General features: G+C 44.5%; 5 protein-coding genes across 6 annotated transcripts; 4 read left to right on the plus strand and 1 right to left on the minus strand.

The window, feature by feature from the left end:
- Nucleotides 1-191: 191 nt before the first annotated feature.
- pigb (phosphatidylinositol glycan anchor biosynthesis, class B) lies at nucleotides 192-3,368 on the minus strand. Its single transcript, XM_047042741.1, has 12 exons — nucleotides 3,144-3,368; nucleotides 2,774-2,903; nucleotides 2,562-2,679; nucleotides 2,367-2,471; nucleotides 2,124-2,254; nucleotides 1,881-2,021; nucleotides 1,744-1,795; nucleotides 1,438-1,649; nucleotides 1,214-1,278; nucleotides 919-1,138; nucleotides 611-791; nucleotides 192-440 (listed from the first exon to the last, which is right to left on the minus strand). Exons 1-12 carry the CDS (start codon nucleotides 3,268-3,270, stop codon nucleotides 327-329), a joined length of 1,596 nt encoding a protein of 531 aa, XP_046898697.1. The 5' UTR covers nucleotides 3,271-3,368; the 3' UTR covers nucleotides 192-326.
- Nucleotides 3,369-3,570: 202 nt separating this feature from the next.
- Nucleotides 3,571-4,721, plus strand: LOC124482255 (protein PIGBOS1). 2 transcript variants are annotated; one of them, XM_047042743.1, is made up of 3 exons: nucleotides 3,571-3,655; nucleotides 4,097-4,164; nucleotides 4,317-4,721. In XM_047042743.1, the coding sequence occupies exon 3, from the start codon at nucleotides 4,363-4,365 to the stop codon at nucleotides 4,639-4,641; it is 279 nt and encodes a 92-aa protein (XP_046898699.1). In that variant the 5' UTR covers nucleotides 3,571-3,655; nucleotides 4,097-4,164; nucleotides 4,317-4,362; the 3' UTR covers nucleotides 4,642-4,721. The 2 variants fall into 2 exon arrangements, with proteins under 2 accessions (XP_046898699.1, XP_046898698.1); XM_047042742.1 differs by having other exon boundaries at nucleotides 3,587-3,669.
- Nucleotides 4,722-5,321: 600 nt separating this feature from the next.
- rab27a (RAB27A, member RAS oncogene family) lies at nucleotides 5,322-14,277 on the plus strand. Its single transcript, XM_047042229.1, has 11 exons — nucleotides 5,322-5,506; nucleotides 8,024-8,196; nucleotides 9,004-9,089; nucleotides 9,414-9,517; nucleotides 9,677-9,800; nucleotides 10,313-11,601; nucleotides 12,158-12,271; nucleotides 12,359-12,431; nucleotides 12,621-12,684; nucleotides 13,726-13,811; nucleotides 13,928-14,277. Exons 2-6 carry the CDS (start codon nucleotides 8,044-8,046, stop codon nucleotides 10,506-10,508), a joined length of 663 nt encoding a protein of 220 aa, XP_046898185.1. The 5' UTR covers nucleotides 5,322-5,506; nucleotides 8,024-8,043; the 3' UTR covers nucleotides 10,509-11,601; nucleotides 12,158-12,271; nucleotides 12,359-12,431; nucleotides 12,621-12,684; nucleotides 13,726-13,811; nucleotides 13,928-14,277.
- rsl24d1 (ribosomal L24 domain containing 1) lies at nucleotides 11,519-14,277 on the plus strand. The gene is made up of 6 exons (XM_047042230.1): nucleotides 11,519-11,601; nucleotides 12,158-12,271; nucleotides 12,359-12,431; nucleotides 12,621-12,684; nucleotides 13,726-13,811; nucleotides 13,928-14,277. Exons 1-6 carry the CDS (start codon nucleotides 11,521-11,523, stop codon nucleotides 13,993-13,995), a joined length of 486 nt encoding a protein of 161 aa, XP_046898186.1. The 5' UTR covers nucleotides 11,519-11,520; the 3' UTR covers nucleotides 13,996-14,277.
- Nucleotides 14,278-14,629: 352 nt separating this feature from the next.
- Nucleotides 14,630-20,056, plus strand: cog4 (component of oligomeric golgi complex 4). The gene is made up of 19 exons (XM_047042244.1): nucleotides 14,630-14,788; nucleotides 14,990-15,072; nucleotides 15,154-15,268; nucleotides 15,349-15,523; nucleotides 15,676-15,869; nucleotides 15,962-16,067; nucleotides 16,172-16,329; nucleotides 16,438-16,496; nucleotides 16,727-16,854; nucleotides 16,939-17,057; nucleotides 17,242-17,408; nucleotides 17,497-17,662; nucleotides 17,778-17,840; nucleotides 17,981-18,094; nucleotides 18,171-18,263; nucleotides 18,340-18,423; nucleotides 18,516-18,617; nucleotides 19,090-19,218; nucleotides 19,469-20,056. Exons 1-19 carry the CDS (start codon nucleotides 14,654-14,656, stop codon nucleotides 19,601-19,603), a joined length of 2,325 nt encoding a protein of 774 aa, XP_046898200.1. The 5' UTR covers nucleotides 14,630-14,653; the 3' UTR covers nucleotides 19,604-20,056.
- Nucleotides 20,057-20,454: the final 398 nt, after the last annotated feature.

Genomic DNA, 20,454 nt, shown 5'->3' on the forward strand with positions numbered 1-20,454 from the left:
TTGACAAAGTTCACTTGTATTTTTACGGTAATTGAAAAATGGAGGTTGGATCAGGACTAGTCTGAACTGATTTATTCTAAGCTAGCCAGAGCACCAGTACCTAACAGTGTATTTTCTCATAATGCTAGGGTTAGCATTAGCATGGTAACATGCAACGCCTGTAGACCAATTACAAAAGCGCCATTCAGTCATTATCATTTAAAAAAATAATTTATTAACAATTTAGTACAGTGTTCACTACAATGTTAGATGGAGAGAAAGCAACATTAAAGCCTTTTATGAGTCATTATTTCAGCACATTTACCACCATCATGTGACTTTACATCTCAGTGCCTCTCATAGACGAAGATGCTTCCTCCAACATGACCCTCTGGCATGTGAGTGTGGAAGATCTCAGGGCTTCTGATGTATTTATTTCCTTTGAGGAATACAGAAATCTCCTGAAACACAAGCGGGAGAGAGTGAATAGAAGAATATCTCTGTCGAAATACAAGACAGTGAAGAGAGATAGAGTTGGATAGGGTTTGATGAATCATTTGGCATGCAAGTTAAGCAAATGTAGGGACTTTTTGTGGCTCGGAATTGTGTTCAAAAATAAGTCTTATCTAACCTTCTCCAAAACATCAAAGAGCACCAGGTGGGTAGGCAGCGAGGACTTGTATGGAAAAGAGTCCCTCAGCCAAAGGAGAGGGTCGTCAAAGAAGTGCTCTGCCTCATCTACATAGCTGCTATTTCCATGCAGGTCTGGAGGACACTCCAGAAAACGCATCCTCATTGGACAGTGAACATGACTACAAACAGAGAGCATGTTCATCAGTGTAGGTTCTTATTAGTAGAGTCTGGATGTCACTCATGTTGTGGCCAATTGGAAAGGGCCAATAGTACTGACAGAAAACGTAAGCTGTATATGGTAGCTACCTGTAGAAAGGAGTTGAGTGGCAGGGCATGAGGAAGTATATATCCGGTTGAATGGAGCCTGCAGACTGGCTGGTGTGACACAGGGTCTGAAGATGGCCCATTACATCCAGGGTTCCTCTCTGGTGAACCAGACCAGTGTACAGAGCAGGAACCAGGTTGGACACCAGTAGGACACAAGCTACCTTTTTCCTCCAGGCTTTCAGACTGGCCAATGAAATACCTGCAACAGACTATAACACTTTACATTTCTGGATCTGAGTGTGAAAATGACTGAATCTCTGACTGAAGCACTCACCACAGAACACCATGCACAGTGGTACAACAGGATAGATGAATCTGAATTCCTTGTGAGCGAGCAAACTGGAAAGTAAGACACAAATATTATTTATCACACATTTACATATGGGTTTTTATAGAAAGTCTTTATTTACATTTACATTTAGTCATATAGCAGACTAAATGACAGCATTTATTATATTAATATAATCATCACCATCACTGCAGAAAAAAAACACCAACCTGTAAACCGCTACTGTCCAGATCACAGTTACCAACAGTATCCTGTACTTCTTTGGGGTCAGCATACATCCATGGAGGAAGAGAGGCAGATGGGGTCCGATGACAGCCACAAAGCCCTGGCTGAGGTACCAGTGCCAGGGGTGGGAGCCATAGAACTCTGCCACATTGTGCAATATGTTAAACTTTAGGAAGTTGTACTGCACTAGGGTAGTCTGTGGGAAGAAGGTGTTGAAGGCAGCAGTAAGGAATTAAATGCATTGCGGAAGGAGTGAATAACACCGAACAGGATATTACACAGATCCATACCTTTCCATAGAATATACAGTCGATCAAGGTTGATACGCCAAGAGTCAAAGCCCTGTAAACAAGGAAGAGAATCCTTTAGTAACTGAGACATGACAACAATGCAGCTGACAGCACAGAGAGAGAGCAAGAACACTGACCCTATGGGCAGGCAGTGGTGAGTGACAAGTCTTAGCTTGTTGTTCTCTCTCCAGAAGTGCTGCAGAAGAAGAGGAAGCCACACAATCAAGGCTGTCGGACGAACAATGACTGCCATGGCAACCAGGGTCAAATATTTGGGGCTGAAAAAACAAAAACACCATAAGCAGAAATACAGAGCACGTCGTCTTTCAGTCACCCAGGTCTATGTGAGATATGTGTATAGGTTCTGTAGTAAGTGGTACCTGCTGTGTGTTTTAGTGCCAGGCAGAGGATAGTAGCACAGTGCCAGAGCAGTGAGAGTGGTCTCCATGGTGTTGGTCAATGTCCTGGTGCAGCAATACCACGTGAACCAGGATGACAGTTGGCAGAACAGCTGTGGAGTGTGGACAGAGCAAGAGACACAAACACCATCTGTAGTTTCAGTTTTTAGAATGAGATTACAGCAACAACAAAAATACATTACACACTGAGAGGTTCTTCTTTACCGTCCATCTAGCAGTGTCCGAAGGCTCAAGTGTTCGAATGAGAGAGTAGAGCTTGATGTCACCCAGGGCAGCTAGGAGGGCTTGGAGAACACGTGGTGCCCATACCTACACAGTCCACAACACACATTTTAGTGCATTCCAACACATTTTGTCTCACCTGTAGATTCTGAGGTATTTCCATGAACCAGGACTAACCAAGAGTTGAACTGAGTCACAGTTTGTGAAGTGCAGGATCTTGTAAATTATGGCAAAAACCAGAGGGTAAGAGAATCCTCGTAATCCTTCTTTCCATTCCCAGGTTAAGTAGCCATAGGTGAGTCTATTAAGGACAGTTCATCCTGTACCAGAGAGGTTTTGGAAAAGATTCATGTTTAAGATACACATTGTGTTCAGTGATAAAAGGATATTTGTAAACCATGCGATGGGAGACTTCAAGGGACTGCCAGTATTCGTCAGGTACGAAGCTGGTCTGGACCAGGAAGCAGTTGATCAGACGGAAAGTCACAGAGAACACAGAGACACTGACCCCAAACACACCTGTAGAGTTCAACAACTGGTTTATAGCAGAGGAGATTCTATTAGATCATTACCTTAGTAAGACATTTGTGATGCTGTATCACTCTCTACATGTATTGACACTTGTTTCCAATTGCTTATCTCTTACTACTGAAACATAACGATAATGCATATAGTATGCTACCTTGCTAGCTTAGCTACCTAGTATTAAAAGGCTCGACCGTCCATGCTGGCATGCACAACATAGCCTAGCTACTCTACCTTTGTCAAAATGACATGTATCTTCTTTACTGTAAAGCTGAGATTTTCTTTTCCGTAGTTTAATGGGCTCAGAAAATGTCTTGTTCCCTGTGTTTAAGCGCGCACGAATCCTGTCCATTACTTCCATGCACCTTATCGAAAGTAACGTTGAAATGGCATGATATTACAATGTAATCTGAGGAACAGGCTGGGAACAGCACCACTGAACACGAGTTCCGTGTTTAGGTCTGTGGGTGACGTAAATTGTGCGTGGTCAAATAAATGCAGTCAGTTTGGAAAATACGATTACAACTCTATAATTGTCTATTGTCTGTCATAAAAATCCGAGTTGTACATATGGATTTTAGAAATATTATTTTTTGCTCAATAGTAAATATGGGCACCTAATTTTATGTTAGAGGTTTCATAAGGAAACTCCGTGTGTCCCTTAACGCTTGTTGTAGTTGGCCCATGTTTGCCCTTTAAGCTAGCTACTAGCAGTTAGTTGTTGCTGTCAGAAGCATTAGATTCAGGTGAGTTTACCAAGGTAGGTAATGTGGTAATGCTTACTAACATGCAAAAAGTATTAACGTACACGTGTGTAGATGTCACTATTAAATGCAAGCTCCTCGTCATTCTGTACATCTTGTTTAATCTTTCTTCAAGAAATACTGCTGGGGAAGTAGTCTTCAACCCCTGGTCGTCAGGGCCCACTGTCCGGATGTTTTCCTGCGCCAACACACTTGATTCAAATGAATGGGTTGTTTAGTTGGAGCAGTGAAACATCTAAAACATATTAGGGGCCTGAGGACCATGGGTTGAAGACCACGGAACTAGATTGTTAATAGGCCTACTTTCCTGTGGTAATTTGTGGTGACATAAAAGTGTAGCTATTTGGGTATTTATTCTCTTTTTTATATGATATTGTGTGTGAATTGTAATATTGTGTGTTCCTATTGCTTTTGCTGTTGTAGGCCTACAACCAGTTGGCACTTTGGGGACAAATAAAGATCTACACCTTCAACTTTAGTTGCATTAGTTGGTAGGTTAGGAAAATAAAATATGTTTAACATTTTAATGAAAGTCCTATGTCGACACCTCTCACCCTCCAGATTGAGCGTCCATGTACCTAGGGTTGGACCTGATGTGGACTCAACATTTATAATTCCTGTTTTTTCTTTTTATCCTCTACAGGGTCAACAAAGCAATACTAGGTGCTGTGTCTTGCTCCAGAGAAGCCATGATAGGGCACAGGGTACCCTTCGCATCAATTGCCTTCGCTACAGTGCTTGGAGTTGGTGGTGGAGTCTACATATACAAGCCATTTTTCGAGTCGCAGATGAAGAACCAGGGACCTGGAAAACTCAAGCAGGAGGTACCAAATACTCTGAATCAACCAGAGGCCAGTATGACCATACCAGAGAATCACTCCCCTGACAAAGTGCCTGAGAGTCTCAGCTTGGCAATAACCACAGGAACTGTGTCTGAGAGCCTGGCACAACCTGTTTCAAAAGAATAAAATGTGTTGATTAATTGTTTTGTTATTTTTTTTAACATGATTGTCGTCATATATAAAGGTTAAATAAAATGCCAATAATACCAATGTCTGGGTCTGATGGTTGAAGGTCTGTCTTTGCTAAGTATGCAAAGTTAGTTTTTAAGGTAAAATAATTGGTTTTATGGGACTGTTTGTAGATATCATTCTAAATATAATACTATAGTCGATAGGGGACGCTGTTACTCCGTTGGCATTATTGTTTATGGAGGATTTGTGGTTAAGATTCGGCAGGTGCCCCGCACTGTATGATATGAAGGCTGTATGGTGCTATAATGTAATGAGTTTATACCATCCCTGCACTTAAGAACTGGGGACATCATTTGATCATAAATACATTTGTTTTATGCGTTCTAGGCCTTCCCCTTTCTTTTAGCCTATAACCCCTAAATCAAATCAAATCAAATCAAATTTATTTGTATAGCCCTTTTTACACGCAAGCATGTCACAGAGGGCTTCACATGCGCCCATAGAACTGCCCCTCAACCAACCTAAACCCTCAAGGAAGACAAGGAAAAACTCCCAGAAAAACTCCCACCGGGGAGTCCCCACTCCCTACCTCCCTTGACAATGCCAAAAGGCAGATTTACTATTATGAACTCCAATAGATAAGTTTAAGTTGGTGCTGGGCTGGTAAGAGAAGGAGGGGCTATCTAGTTTTGTAGTAATAGCGAACGGAAGTGATGGTGCACTGTAGAGAGGGTATGTGCAACAAATTGAGCAACAGCAAAGTACTGTAAACTCAGTTTAGTTCCCACATTACAGAAATCAGACTCATTCGACGCGCTTTAACAGGCTTTTTTGTCAAGAAAGTAACGCAGTAGAGCTGGTAAGTGAATTGAGAATACGTTGACTTCTCTGTAGCTAATTTGGGGCAATTGTTCAAGCGGGAGACAAATCCGAAACTTTAACTATTAAACAAAACGGCTAAGTTTATTGTTAAGTTACTGAAAAGTTTCACAGGTCTGCTCCGCATGGATTTTGAGACACGTGTCTTTATCCACGTAGCATTTTCCTACCCAGTAATTTTGCCTTGTATTTGTGGGTAGCCTTAACAAAACCGCCTCTACTAACAGCGTTGACAAAATCATATTTAATATGAAAAAAGTATCATCAATATCTTCCAACTACCGCAAATGATTTGTTTACTTTGTTAAACGAGTCAGGAACTTTGGTAAATTGCTTTGAATAGCCAACGTTAAGACGACTGGTGTGCTTGCTTGTCACTGCCGTTTTACCATTCAATAAGTTGTTGTGTGACGTCAGTAGGTCAGAATGCAGCACCTCCTTGGGCCCAACCTGGAGAGATCGGTTGCCTCAAGAAGCGTACGCTACGTATTGACCCTTTCTTGTCATTTAAAATAAAAATACGGCACGTCAGTATGTACCTCCACCGTCATCTTCCCCCTCACTTGGATGGTTTGAAAAATGACAGCCTAACATTTTACAAATTTAAGCCAGCATGGGGGCTAAAATTGTGTAATTACAAATAACTATACGTGTCTGTAAATCCCACCACTTTCAGAACCCACTATCCGAGTAGGTAATGCTCAGTATAAAGATTTTGTATTCTATATTTGGTCAAATACATGACCATCCAGGTGACTACATGAGGACCAGCTGAAGGGTGTTACATGAGGATGTTTGAAATCAGGGTTGTGTCCAGGGTAAAGGGTCCTCCAAAGTGTGTGTGTGTGTGTGTGTGTGTGGGGGGGGGGGATCTAAATTCTCTCCTAAAGCACTAGGCAGGGGTTGAGGTCAAGTTGGGTTGGTCTCATGATGTTTTGGTGACGTTTTCCTATGAAATCAATGTTTGTCAGTTTAACTTGGGACTTCTGGACTATCCTGGCTGCAGTCTGTTTTGTGAACTTATACTAACAAGTTCAGCGTTCTTCTGCTACGCTGACTGACTGCACCATGTTGCTTTATCTGTTACCATCACTGCTGTGTATGCTTCCTCTCAAAGCTGTGATAAGACTTGAGTCTGAACATGTGACTCAATTCAACTTGTTACAAACTTTTACAATGAACTGTTTTTCTATGTCAAAGGACCATTTCACACCTACCAAGACCACTAGTGAAATCAGTACCTCATCTGATCATTAAGTCTGAAAGTAGAACAGAAATAGAAAACAACATGTAATTCATGTTGTTTTCTATTTCTACACCCTACAGTGTAGCCTAGATGTAGAGACGGGCAGCTTGATGGTCAGCCAATAGCCTGTGTCTCAACATGATTAGCATCTTCTACAATGTGCTTCTGCATGAACTGGCTAAATTAATCTGCCTCATACTGGAGCGACCTGTGCCGCCTCAGTGATCCCAGCCTATCCTGAGAGCGGGGCCAGCAGGAGCAGCTAGCCCCAGGGCCCTCTCCTCTGGGGAAGGCCTCCATGAACATGGCCCTGTTTGCCAGATGGTGTACACACTTAGGGCACTTGGGAGCAACCTCATTGTGCACAGAGACTGAGGGATTCGAAAGAGGGACCATCGCATTTTCTGTCATTGTCTGTCACATGTGTATCAGTGACTGTCTTTTTAACTTAACAAAATAAATAGAATAGTGTGTGCAGACGCATCAGGCATGGGTGATTCACCAGGTCTGAACTCTTTTGTCCCACCAATGAACCACAGGACTAGGATTGGTCCCTGGGAGGACTGAGAGGGAACTGCTTCGGTTGAAGCTGCTTCAGTGTGGCTCCAGAGCTGCTTCAGATCATAAGCAGCTTATGGGTCAGGATGAGGGGTTTAGAGGCTGGTGAGAGTGTAGGAATGTGTAGCGTGTCTGAAGGCCTTTTCACGCCAGTCATATGATGTATTCAATGTTCTAACAGCAGGAGCCACTCAAAAAAACAGTAGCCCTCAAATATGTTGGAGCTTTTTTGCTCCAAGGGGTGTTTCAGTAGGATTTAGGTTTATTCAAGAATTTTACTGAAACGTTTATTGATTAGGTTAATGCAACACCAGATGATAAAGTATTCCTACTATAGATTTCTTTTATTCACCTAATTATGTCTGCTCATGGAGTATTTTAGTGTGTTCACCCAAACCAACCAGGAAGCAGGTGAGAGTTTACCCCAGACCCGATTACAGATTCCTGGGATCTCCCTTTAGTTTCAGTACTACTGTAGTGAATACATGTAATTTGGTAGCTGTGTTTTGTAGTTGTGGTATGTGTGTACTTAATTTTTTTCTGTTTCCTGTTTCTGTGTCAGCATAGTTATGGGATGCCATGACAACAGGCCAGTTCTCACACCATCCTCTGCTAGGTCTGCTACAGTCAGCAGTTCTCAGAGTTATGACTAACTAAATCTCTCTATCTGGCATAATATTATACCTGCTACAGGTCAGGACCAGACGCTCACCATGTCTGATGGGGACTACGATTACCTCATCAAATTCCTGGCACTTGGGGACTCTGGTGTGGGGAAAACCAGTTTCCTATACCAATACACAGACGGGAAGTTCAATTCCAAATTCATCACTACAGTGGGCATTGATTTCAGAGAAAAAAGAGTGGTGAGTAGATTGACAGCTCATGCCTACAGCCGACAAAGTCCTTGACCAGCCAAAGATGTACATCCCAGATATGTTTTTCACTAACACTCATTCACTTTTATTTTCTGGGTGTAGACAAGAGGTGTCTTCTTCTGGCTTAGTGTCTGCTGTCAGCACTAATCCTGTGAGAGCTGTGTTAGTATGCCTCCCTCTGAAGCAGCCATCACCTGAATTATTTACAGGATCTTTTATCTACTTGCTGTTAGCGTGCTGCTCTGTTAGTGTGCAGCTGTTAGTGTGCTGCTCAGTTAATGTGCTGCTTTGTTAGCATGCTGTTCTGTGAGACCAAGAGTTGTCAAAGCAAACTAAATCCGTTGATGAAACATGTGGGATGTGGGCTATCTTAAGTATTGGACACCTGGTGTGAAAGTTGGTTCATTTTGAGCATAAGTAAAATGTCAAAATAATCCTGACAAATAATACAACTGAAGTGACCAAGTCTGCAAAGTGAAGCTATGGTTAGGGGTGTGGCAGCTCTGTTCTTCAGAGGAATCTGAGAGGAAGGTGATTCATGTTCCTGAGCTGTAGCTCCCTCCTGAAGAGTAAACACTTCACACCATATAGACAAACATCAGGGTGGTTTGTGGAACTTACTCATGTCCTGCATATCATAAGAATGATCAGACAACAGTAACCATGGAAGTATTAAATAGGTTTTAATATTTGATTTGCAAATTGTGTTGTAGGTTTGTGGAACACTAGAGCCACCTTAACTTAAGACATCTACCTGAGTCGTGTTTAACCAGTGTGGTCTGTCTGTCTCCCAAGATGTACAAGTCTAGCAGTCCTGACGGCACGTCGGCTAGGGGACAGAGGATCCATGTGCAGCTGTGGGATACGGCAGGGCAGGAGAGGTGGGGATGAACAGTCTGGTCCAGCTTCACACTAACTACTTAACAGAGGGTCTTGCTCCTTTGTCTCCTCCAACTCCTCATCCAGCTCATCCTTTTCTGTGCTAATTACTCCTGTCTGTCTTCCTCTCATTTCAGCCTGACAAAATTAAAGCTTGGAAAAATAACAAAATTTTAAGTACATAAAATGAGAAGTTGGGAGCTGAGTCCATTCTACTACTCAAATGTCCAGGCCTTGGAGTCTTGCTTGGGTTGGCAGCTTTCAAAGGTCTGTTTCACTAACACTGAAAGCAGCTTCTCACAAGGTGTTCTCCTGTGTGGTGTCAGGTTTCGGAGTTTAACCACGGCTTTCTTCAGAGATGCCATGGGCTTCCTCCTCCTGTTTGACCTCACCAGCGAACAGAGTTTCCTAAATGTCCGAAACTGGATGAGTAAGTTCTCTGTTTTCATAGGAATCTGCTTTTAGAATCACCCTTTCACAGCAGAGGGATCTGCCTGTCTACAAACTAGCCAAGCTCTGTTGTGGTTTAGGAAAAAGTTATCTTGAGATCAGACTGCTCTTATCATGACTGGTGTATTGTGTTTTGTAGGCCAGCTGCAGATGCATGCATACTGCGAGAGCCCAGACATTGTCTTGTGTGGCAACAAGAGTGATCTGGGAGAGCAGAGGGCTGTGAGGGAGGACGAGGCCCGCGAACTGGCAGACAAGTATGGGTAAGGGTCAGTCTTCCAGCACTCAGCCCGCTCTGGAACATTTGTCAAGGAGGCAGTGGCTGCTGCATGTTTACTCTTCAGGGAATCTTATACGATACTGAAAGGTTGGGCTAGGTCACCCCTCCTTGAAAGGCAAATATTTGCGTCATGTAAAGTATCCTGCTCCACACAATCAGGAAATCCTAAGGATTAGAGATGAACCTGGGGACTGTCCCTGACGTCTTGACTGAAGACTACATGTCACATGTCGACATGAGCCCATACTCTGGCTTAGCAGCCTCATCCTCAGCATCAGTCGTGTTGATCTTCTTAAAAGTAATTGTCTTGCTATTTGGTCTATTGTATTACAGTAATTGAATACTTCCTCTGTCTCTGGAAGGTTTCTCGCTCACTCACTGGATGGATTATACCTGTCAGATTAATTTACACAGCTCATTTTATTTATTTTAAACTCCTGGCTCCAGCTGACACCAGGAAGCATTTAAGAAGGTCATATCCTCTTTCACCTGCAGGATCCCGTACTTTGAGACCAGTGCAGCCAATGGACAGAATGTCGGCCAGGCTGTAGATGTTCTGCTGGACCTGATCATGAAGAGAATGGAGCGCTGTGTGGACAAGTCATGGATCCCTGACGGTACCGTGAGGACCAACGGAACCAGCAACCCAGACCTGGCAGAGAGCGCAGAGAAGGGCAAATGTGCATGTTAGGGTCCAGACTAGGGTCTAGACTAGGGTCTATACCCATATGAGGTCTCTGTCCATAAGTTATAAAAAGTAACACTTTAAAAGGCGTGATGTACTAAGAGACGATGTCATACGAATGTTGATGGGCCACTGACCATGCCCCAAACCACTGGTCACACCCCCTGAACCACTGCATTACCACTGTCGGTTCAGTCAGTTATGTGCCTTTTGAATGTTTTCATTTGAAATTGTTACTATTCATATTATTATAATGTTCATTTTTAGATTATTTAACATTTAGTGTACTTGCAAATAATTATTTTCTTAGCTCCAGTAAGGAGGTAAGAAGCTACTCAAATTTCTATTTCTAGAAAACACTGGCCTGTTTGGGGAAAAAGCTACCACCATTGCTATATTTTACTTGTCACAGTGCACTTCCTTTTATTCTAGTTTATACTGTGTGTGAATGAGTTGGTTGATTCACTGCATGCATGGCCTGCTCCACAGTAACATCTAATTAGCTTAGTAGTTTGGTCTCTTTCCTACAATATGTGTCACAGTATTGGAATCTAGGGGTGTATTAGAATCTCTAAAATTCCTGTCTGCTGGTTGAAGTTAGCTTTCTGTTATATTTGATCATACAATGTGCCTTTAATATTCTGTATTAACTCATACACTGTATTCTTACCAAACAATCTTTATGCCAAATATGCAAATCATATTCAGAAAATAAATGTATTTTTATTTATTAAAACAAGTTTTGCACAAAGCTTTCTATTTGATCACCTAATTATTTTTTTTCAATCGGTTACACAACACACTCCGAAATGAATTTCGTTTTAGAATTGTTTCCTAGATTTACAGTAGGGGGCAGGATATAGCAAAATGTACAAACGGGTCGATTTACAACAGAAGAAACCAACACGTTTACGGAAATGCACTTACGTAATTTCCTTTTGTTGATCCACACCCTCGTGCTCTCAGAAATTGTATTTCTTTACTGATGGGCATGAAATAAACTAACAACTTTTCAACAATGCGAATTGAAAAATGTTATTTTTGTTCGGGACCGGTGTATCCCGGACACGGCACAATGTTTGTACGGAACGACTGCAAGGTATGTATGGAGATTGTACGTCATGTTTGGCTAGCAAGCTAGACATCTAGCTAGTTACTAGCTTTTAAATAGCGACCAAGCAGTAGGAAGCGTTAACGATAACGTTGGGACGGAGCTCTTAAATTAAGACCCGAAAGATTACTTTTAAAATCTAGTGCTTATGAGTGAATCAATTTAACTCGTATATTGTATATGCTACTCTAACGACTTCAGACTTCATATAACGGAGAGAACTCAACAAATGAAGTGTTGTATTCTAATGTCTGAGCAAGGTGAAATTGTTTATATCCTTGTAGACAATCCCGATTGTGTTGTTCAGGACTTTAGGGGCTGCTTACGTTTGGGTTGTCAACTGACCTAGAGTTTTTAGATCCCGCAGATCTGTCACGTTGTATAGAGAAGTCAGTGTTGTCAGAGACAACAGTACTGTAGCTAACTACACTCAACATGAGATGGGCCTGGTCTGCCATAACTTACCTCAAGTTTATGTTCTGCTACAAAGCAATTTGAATATCAATCTTGGTTCCTCTTAACCGGTCCGCCCCTCTTTGACTAGAATTTCAGATTTTGTAAATCAAAGTGTCTCAAAAACTTCAAGAAGAAGCGCAACCCCAGAAAGACCAGATGGACCAAGGCTTTCAGAAAAGCGTCTGGCAAAGAGTTAACTGTGGTAAGCAAGATACAACAAAGTTGATTAAAATAGTTTCAGAAAAACATTGCAAATCATTTGTCTCTACTGTCTCTCTCTTCACCTTAGGATAACTGTCTGGAATTCGAGAAGCGCAGAAATGTGGCAGTCAAATACCAGAGGGCTTTGTGGAGCAAGACTGGTAACTGTTCTCTCAGGCTCATAAAACGGAACCTATGTCACAGTGAATCATGTCTGTGAGGTCCTGTCCTCATGATGGCCATGGTGTCTTCTGCTGATTGTATTTCCATATGGTTCAATATGGGCCAATGCACCTATTTAATGTCTTGAACCACTTAAACCAACAACATTCTTGTTTCCTGCATTTCAGTGGAGGCCATGAAGGTGGTGGAGGGAATCAAGCAGAAACGACAGGCGCGGTTCATCTTAAACAGGTAAGCTTCGCTCTCCTCTTAATCCAGCACTGGTGTTCATTACATTTACACTTACAGTGCGTTCACACTGCAGCGACGCGAATCTCTTGCCATCGCTTGCCTTCCCACAGTTCACCACGCTCGGGGGCGTTTCAAACAGATAAATGTAGAATGTAGTTCTCTAAAGTCACTGTTGTAGTTGTCATGGCCAAGTGTGCAGACTTGGGTTTACGTAGTTGCAACATCGATCAAAATACAGCTTGTATACAACATACAAAACTGTTTAATAGACATACACGTTGACATGTGTAAAAAACGTTTTCCTATATTCCTCAGTCTCTGCTAATCTGTCGATACGATAGGGAGTTCCAGCCGGGCTAGCTAGCTAGCTAGTTACCACAGAGCAAAGTTACGTAATGTGACTAAACTGACAGGTACAAGCACCCACAACTTCGGCAAACCTTGCGCCATGCATTGTTTTTTTTAAATTAACATCTCTGTACAAATACAGTTATGTATCGTACAGGACTGGGTAAGCAGCCACACAAACGATGAGTTTCTCCTCCACCTTGAAACCTAGAAAGCTACAAATGTTAGCCATGGTTGCTACGTTACGAGAAACAAGAAAACACTCCGATTGGCCATCGCTAGCGAAAATCGCTCCTCATTTGCATAAAGTTTAGAAAATCGGAACTCTGTCGCGTCGCTACCCACAATGCACCACGCAAGCGATTCGCCTGGCTTCATAGGAAATTAATGGAAAACATGTTGTCGCTCGCATCGCGTCGCAGCAGTGTGAACGCACTGTTAGTCATTTAGCAGACGCTCTTATCCAGAGCGATTTACAGTAAGTACAGGGACAATCCGCCCGAGGCAAGTAGGGTGAAGAGCCTTGCCCAAGGACACAATGTCATTTTGCACGGCCGGGAATAAAACCGGCAACCTTCTGAATAATACCTGGATTCCCTCCCATGTTCAGGGGGAGATGTGACATTTTCTCATCTTCCTCTCTCTTTCTCATCCCTGTCTTCTTTGTTTCTCATCCCCCTCTCACTCTCTCAGATTGCGGAAGGGCAAGCAGCTGGAAAAGGAGGAGGCAATACAAGAAGTAAAGAAGAACATTCACTTGATCAAAGCTCCTCATGCAGGTAAATTGTTAATGTGGAACAGATGGCCATGAATCAATTGAATACATAAATGATATGACTGGATGGCAGTGCATATATGGGCAATTTGCAAATGTGTATGCTCTTTCCTTTTGTAGGCAAAGCCAAGATTATGGAGGAAAAGATGGTGCAGAAATTACAAGAAGATGTGGAAATGGATGATTGATTGGATGCAGATCAAATTGGTTCTCTTAGCAAGTTCTCTGTTGAATCGTTGAGACCTAGATGACTCTTTTGGAGACTAACTTCAGAAAACACTCTAAACATGTTTAGATCCCCAGACTTCTTTTCAAACAGTGCCCAATCCTGTAGGAATATAGAAGACTCCAGGAATGACTATAACCTGACCCACGGAAGCCATGGTATTAAAAACTTTCAAAACCATGGAACTAAATAAAATGATGTATGTTGTCAAATGCCGTATTTGATTAAATCTTGTCCTACAAAATCACTGGTTCCTGGTCCAGTTGTTATTCAGTAACTTTAAATGTCATGAGAAATGTTGTGATATGGATAGCGTTGTAGTCTGTTTTGACTGTTGGTGGGTATACAACTGTTGTAGAGCACTTGACTGCCAAACAAATCGTGTTAGATTTAAATCCTTCACAGTATTTTGCTTTGGATGAAAATGAAACTTATGAAATGCTAATTTTAACTCATTTAAAAATGTGACATTTTACATTGTTCTCTTCTTACTTTGGTTGAGACGGCATAAATTGACGGTACCCGAAGCCATTTATGCGCAAAATCGCGCACCCTAACGTTCGTTGAAACATCCGTTCAAACACGGAAGTGACACGTTTCTATTGAGTTGGGATCTAAAAATGGCTGAGAACAGTCCCATAGCGTTGAAAAGATGTGATTCAGCCTGTGTATCCACAGTAAACATGGATGCTATCTCAGCACTGACAGAACTAGAGGACCTGGAAAGGGTCTACCAACAGCTCTGCACGCAGGAGGTGAGACTTTGCGTTGACTCCATTTTGTATGGATAGAAGATGTGAAGCCCATAGCTAGCATTGCTAACTGTCCAGAGCATCCATTTACTGCGATGCCTTAAACAAGTGCTTAATATTTAGTTTGAACTTCGAAAAAAAACTTTAAAAATACTGCAAAATTAACAGGATTAAACGGATGTGACTGAATGTGTGTTCTAACAGAACGAGGTGGCGACGGAGCTAGATAAACTGGTGGAGCAGGAAGGCAGCATTAACAATAAGATGTTGGGGCTCCAGAGGATGGGGTGAGTGTGTGAATGAATGTGACCTGCTGTCATGATAGTACACCCGGTGCTTTGTTTGACCCGTCTCTCTGGGTCCCTCAGACCGAACTTGCAGCTGATTGGAGGAGATGCCAGCCAACTGGCTGGGATGATCACCTTCACCTGCAGCCTGGCGGAAAACGTCAGCAGTAAAGTCAGACAGCTCGACCTGGCAAAGGTATCCATCCACAAAAACACACACTGGGTACACAGGGTATTCACACATTGTTCACGACTGCATATGTGCTATTTGTGCAGACAAGGCTGTACAAGGTTATCCAGCGGGCCGACGACATTCTGGACCTGAAGTTCTGCACCGATGGCGTGCAGACAGCACTTCGCAACGAGGATTATGAACAGGCTGCTGCCCACATCCACCGTTACCTTTCTCTTGATCAATCAGTCATTGAGCTCAGTCGGCAGGGACAAGAGAGTAAGACAGCTCACACACCACACAGGTCCTTATAAGGATACACTTCCTGTTAATAATGGGAAACCACGTTTTGCAACAATTTGCATCTATTAACAACACTGCCAAAACGACACACTACTTCCAGTCATAGCTGATGGTGTGTTTGTGCTCAGGCAGTGCCGTGGACGCCAGCCTGGCCACGTTGCAGGAGGCTGAACAGCGCCTCAAAGTCCTGGTTGCCGAGCGACTTGATGAGGCTGTTGCCGCAGGCGACCTGGCACAGGTGGAAAGGTTCTTCAAGATCTTCCCTTTACTGGGTCTCCATGAACAGGGTCTGGCTCGCTTTGGACAGTACCTCTGCAGCCAGGTGGGCATGTGTGTGTGTGTGTGCGCATGTCTCCATTTTACACATCTCTGTCATTCACACACGCTCATGTGAACATTTGGGACCATCCACAGCTGGCGTCTAAGGCAGAAGAGAACCTGCAGCTGGCCCTGGGAGGAGACCTGGGGCAGAGGAGAGCTGCTCTGGTGTTTGCTGACACTCTGACTCTGCTGCTGGAGGGTGAGACTGCATGCCTACCTGTCTGTCTGCCCTCTAGACTGTCTGCCTGTTTGTATGCGGAACAGTAAATGAGCTGTCTGTTAACCGGGTGTTGGTGTGTTTAGGCATTGCCCGTGTTGTGGAAACCCACCAGCCCATAGTGGAGACGTACTATGGTCCCGGCCACCTGTACACCCTTATCACACATCTGCAGGAGGAGTGTGATCGGCAGGCTAAGAACATTGTGGACAAGTTCATTCAACAAAGGAACTACCACAATAAGGTACAGGAGATGAGTGGGGACCTCAGTGAGGTATTGGTGCTTCTATCATGCAGAGGTTGCCGATGTTACTGCTCTGTGCTCATGCTCAGTGGAATGTTTCTTGTCCAGTTTCAGATTGTCCAGAGCAGCATGATGAAGGGTGGTGCCATGGAGAAGATAGAACCCAGGTCTGCCTGCCTGTCTGTCTGTCTGTCTGTTTGCCTGTCTGCCTGTCTGCCTGCCTGTCGGTCTGTTTGCCTACCTGCCTGTCTGCTTGTCTGTTTGTCTGCCTGTCTGTCTGTTTGCCTACTTATTTGTCTGCCTATTTGTTAATGTGTGTGTGTGTGTGTGTGTGTGTGTGTGTGTGTGTGTGTATGTGTGTGTGTGTGTGTGTGTGTGTGTGTGTGTGTGTGTGCAGGGAGCTGGACCCAGTGCTGATGGAGGTGACTTTGATGAATGCCAGAGCAGAGCTGTACTTGCGTTTCTTGCGTCGTCGTATGATGGCGGACTTTGAGGTTGGGGACGCCACATCAACCATCACACAGGGTAAAGTACAAAACATAAAATAACATTATACCCACATATAATACACAATCTACACAGTGTTGACTGTGCTGTGTGTTTGTTCAGAGCACCAGCAGAGTGTGGAGAAGCTGCTGAAACACTGTGTCCTGAGTCGCACCATGCAGGAGCTGATAGGCTACTACATCCCCATGGAGGAATATTACATGAGAGAGACGGTCAATAAGGTACCACAACACCTTTATCATCTTAAACCCAACCAGATACCACCCTGCCTTCATGATGAGTCACAATCCTCCACTATATCATCATGAATTACACTTTTCACGGGTCACAGGACACCTGACATGTCACAGGATTGTCAAGCAGGGTATCATATTGTGCCGCCCCCCCCCCCCCCATTCTGCCCAGGCCGTTGCTATGGATACGTATGAGAAGGGTCAGCTGACATCCAGCATGGTGGATGACTGTTTCTACATTGTGAAGAAGTGCATCAGCAGAGCTCTGTCCAGCTCCAGCATCGACTGTCTTTGTGCCATGATTAACCATGCCACGTCCACACTGGAGGGGGACTTCAGGTGCGGCCGCCCTCATCTCACCCGAGTGCTGAAGTCCTAAGAAATGAGTCAAATAACAGCCCCTCTCCCTTGTATCCCCCCCCACCAGGGAGGTGCTGTATACCAAGCTGCGCCAGGGCTTCCCTGCCACCACCCTGCAGGACATCCAGCGAGGGGTGAGCAGTGCGGTCAGCCTGGTGCACAGCAGCCTACAGCAGGGCAAGTTCAACACCATGAGCATAGAGAGCGCAGAGGTCGCTAAGGCCGCCTTCCTGGTGAGATTGTCACATACACAGAACACGCACGCGCAAACACACACTTACTTTCTATTTAGATGCCCCTTTCCAGATAGACTCAACGGTTCTCATTCTTTCTCTACGCCTCTCTCAGGTCACTCTGAATAACGTGGAGGTGTGCAGTGAGAACATCAGTACCCTGAAGAGGAACCTGGAGGTGAGTTCACGTGCTTCCTGCTCTCAGGGAACGAGAAGCTGCTTGTCTCGTACTAGATGTTAGTTTCAGTAGTGTTGTCTTGGATGGCTAAGGTCTCATTTCGGTCTTCCTCTGTCCCTTTCCTCCTGTCTGACTGGCAGAGTGACTGTTCGAAGCTGTTCACCCAGGGGGCGGGGTCAGGGGAGCAGGCCAAGATTGACAGCTGCCTGTCAGACCTTGTCAATACTTCCAGCAAGTTCAAGGATCTTTTACAGGTTGGAGGAAGACACACACATGTTCATAAACACACCCACAGTAACTGGAAGTGTTGTAACTGTGCTGTATCCTTAGGAGGGTCTGACAGAGCTCAACTCCACGGCCGTGAAGCCCCAGGTCAAACCCTGGATCAGCAGCTTCCTGTCAATCTCCCACAACATAGAGGAGGTACGAACAGAATACTCTCATACACACACACACACACAGGCCTGCTGAGCCTATTGTGACTGGTGTTTGTGTGCAGGAGGAGTTCAGTGAGTATGAAGCCAATGACCCCTGGGTGCAGCAGCTCATCATTAACCTGGAGACACTCATGGCTGAGTTTAAGGTAACCATAGTAACATACCAAACAACACCAGCACCACTCAGGACCATGTGTGGATGAACCAAAGTTTACCCCCCAATCTTCCTCCCCCCCAGGTCGGTCTGTCTTCGGTCATCTACGATACTCTGACCAGCCTGATGACCAGCCTGGTCTCCATGGAAATGGAGAAGACCCTCCTCAAGTGCACCTTCAGCAGGGTGAGTTTCAGCTTGCGTCCACCAGGTGGCGCCGTGCACAGCCTGCGCCGCTGACGTCACCCACACACGTGACGAACAAAGCAGGTTCCCATGCTTTATTTATCAGGCCAGCCGAGTGGAGGAGCTGCTGGAGATGGAGAGTGTTTTTCCTCTCTAGCCGCATCTGTCTCCTGTGAGCAGAGCGTTCACCAGGACTCCAAGCTGCTCACCACTCTCAACAACATCCACACCCTTATCCTCTTTAAAGGTTTTATGTGGACAAGGGTGCACATTTTTTAGCAGTTTAAAAATAACACAATATAAATAATCAATCATCTCTTCCCCTCCCCCGCATCCTCTCCCATCACATTCCCCCAAATCCTCCCCACCCCTCCCCCATCCTAAACCCCACCCTTCGTTCTCCTTCTCTCTCCTTTTTCCTCCTCCACCCCGGGGTTTTCTGAAGCCATGTCTCCATCTTGTCTCTGTGTAGCTGGGCGGTCTGCAGTTTGACAGGGAGCTGCGTTCTCTGGTGGCCTACCTCACCACCATCACCACCTGGACCATCAGAGACAAGTTTGCTCGCCTCACACAAATGGCTACAATCCTGAACTTGGAGAGGGTATATACACACGCACACGCACACATACATACATACATACATACATACATACACACATACATACACACATACATACTTGCATACAAAGATGTGCATGTCCCGCCCCAGATGTAGATGTATATGACACACAAACAATGCACCATGTCTGCAGGCATGTTACTAGGATGTTTGTGTATGTGTTAATAACAGATCCAAGAATACAATATTTGAATATTGGGTAACATGCTGTGTGTGTGGGGGGGGGGTGTAGGTAACAGAGATTCTGGACTACTGGGGTCCTAACTCAGGTCCTCTGACGTGGCGTCTGACACCGGCCGAGGTGCGCCAGGTTCTGGCGCTCCGTATTGACTTCCGCAGCGAGGACATCAAGAGGCTTCGTCTCTAACCTCCCGCCTTGGAGATGTGTTTGTGAGCTGGTTCCCAGGGAGGGGACTCTCCCTGCTACCATAGCAACCCTGCTCTCCCTCCTGGTGTCCCATCTGTAGAAGGGACCAACACCTGGGTGTGTGCTCTTCTGTGCCTCCTGTATGGGCCTGGTGCAGGACCGGGCCAGGGGCCCTCTTGGTGTTGCTATAGCAACTGTGGGTATTGGTTATCAAGAAGGGTGAGGAGTTTCCAGATGGAGGAGGAAGTGTCTGCTGTGACCCCTAGCCCCCGCTGTGACCCCTGACCCCCGCTGTGACCCCCAGCTGACTGCGTGGCCTATTCAGGAGGCAGTCTGATATTAAAGGTTGTGGGGTTGTGCTGTTAGCGTACGAGCTAAGATCCTTTATAAGAGTGTGAAGATCATAGTAATAAATGTTGACTATTTAATAAAGATCCAGCTGTTGTTTCATAATGAGCTGTGATGTGGTGATGCTGCAGCACTGTGGGTGACACCATCCCACAATGAACATCATATCCATTAAAGTGACAGAAGCAGGTCAGAGAGCTGATCCAGTTCCTGGCTGGGAGATGAGACAGTTTTAACCTGATAGACAGCTGCTGAACAGTGATGATCTGTCCTGTATACCTACTGACCCACACTGGAGGTGACGGACATCCTTGTCTACTAATGAATGAAAGCTGAATCAGTTAACGTGATGAACTTTTAACTCCTTCCTAGTTGTAGTTGCCTGGGTAAAAGGTGGTGCTTCTATAAAATCAATGTTCCTTTCATGACGCGACTTCTACCTGTTTGGTCTTGGTTGGCGTCCAGGGAGTTCCCTCGTCTGTGTGGGAGCAGGTGTGGAGCTC

The sequence above is a fragment of the Hypomesus transpacificus genome, chromosome 19 (genome assembly GCF_021917145.1).
Source record: "Hypomesus transpacificus isolate Combined female chromosome 19, fHypTra1, whole genome shotgun sequence".
NCBI classification, from domain to species: domain Eukaryota; kingdom Metazoa; phylum Chordata; class Actinopteri; order Osmeriformes; family Osmeridae; genus Hypomesus; species Hypomesus transpacificus.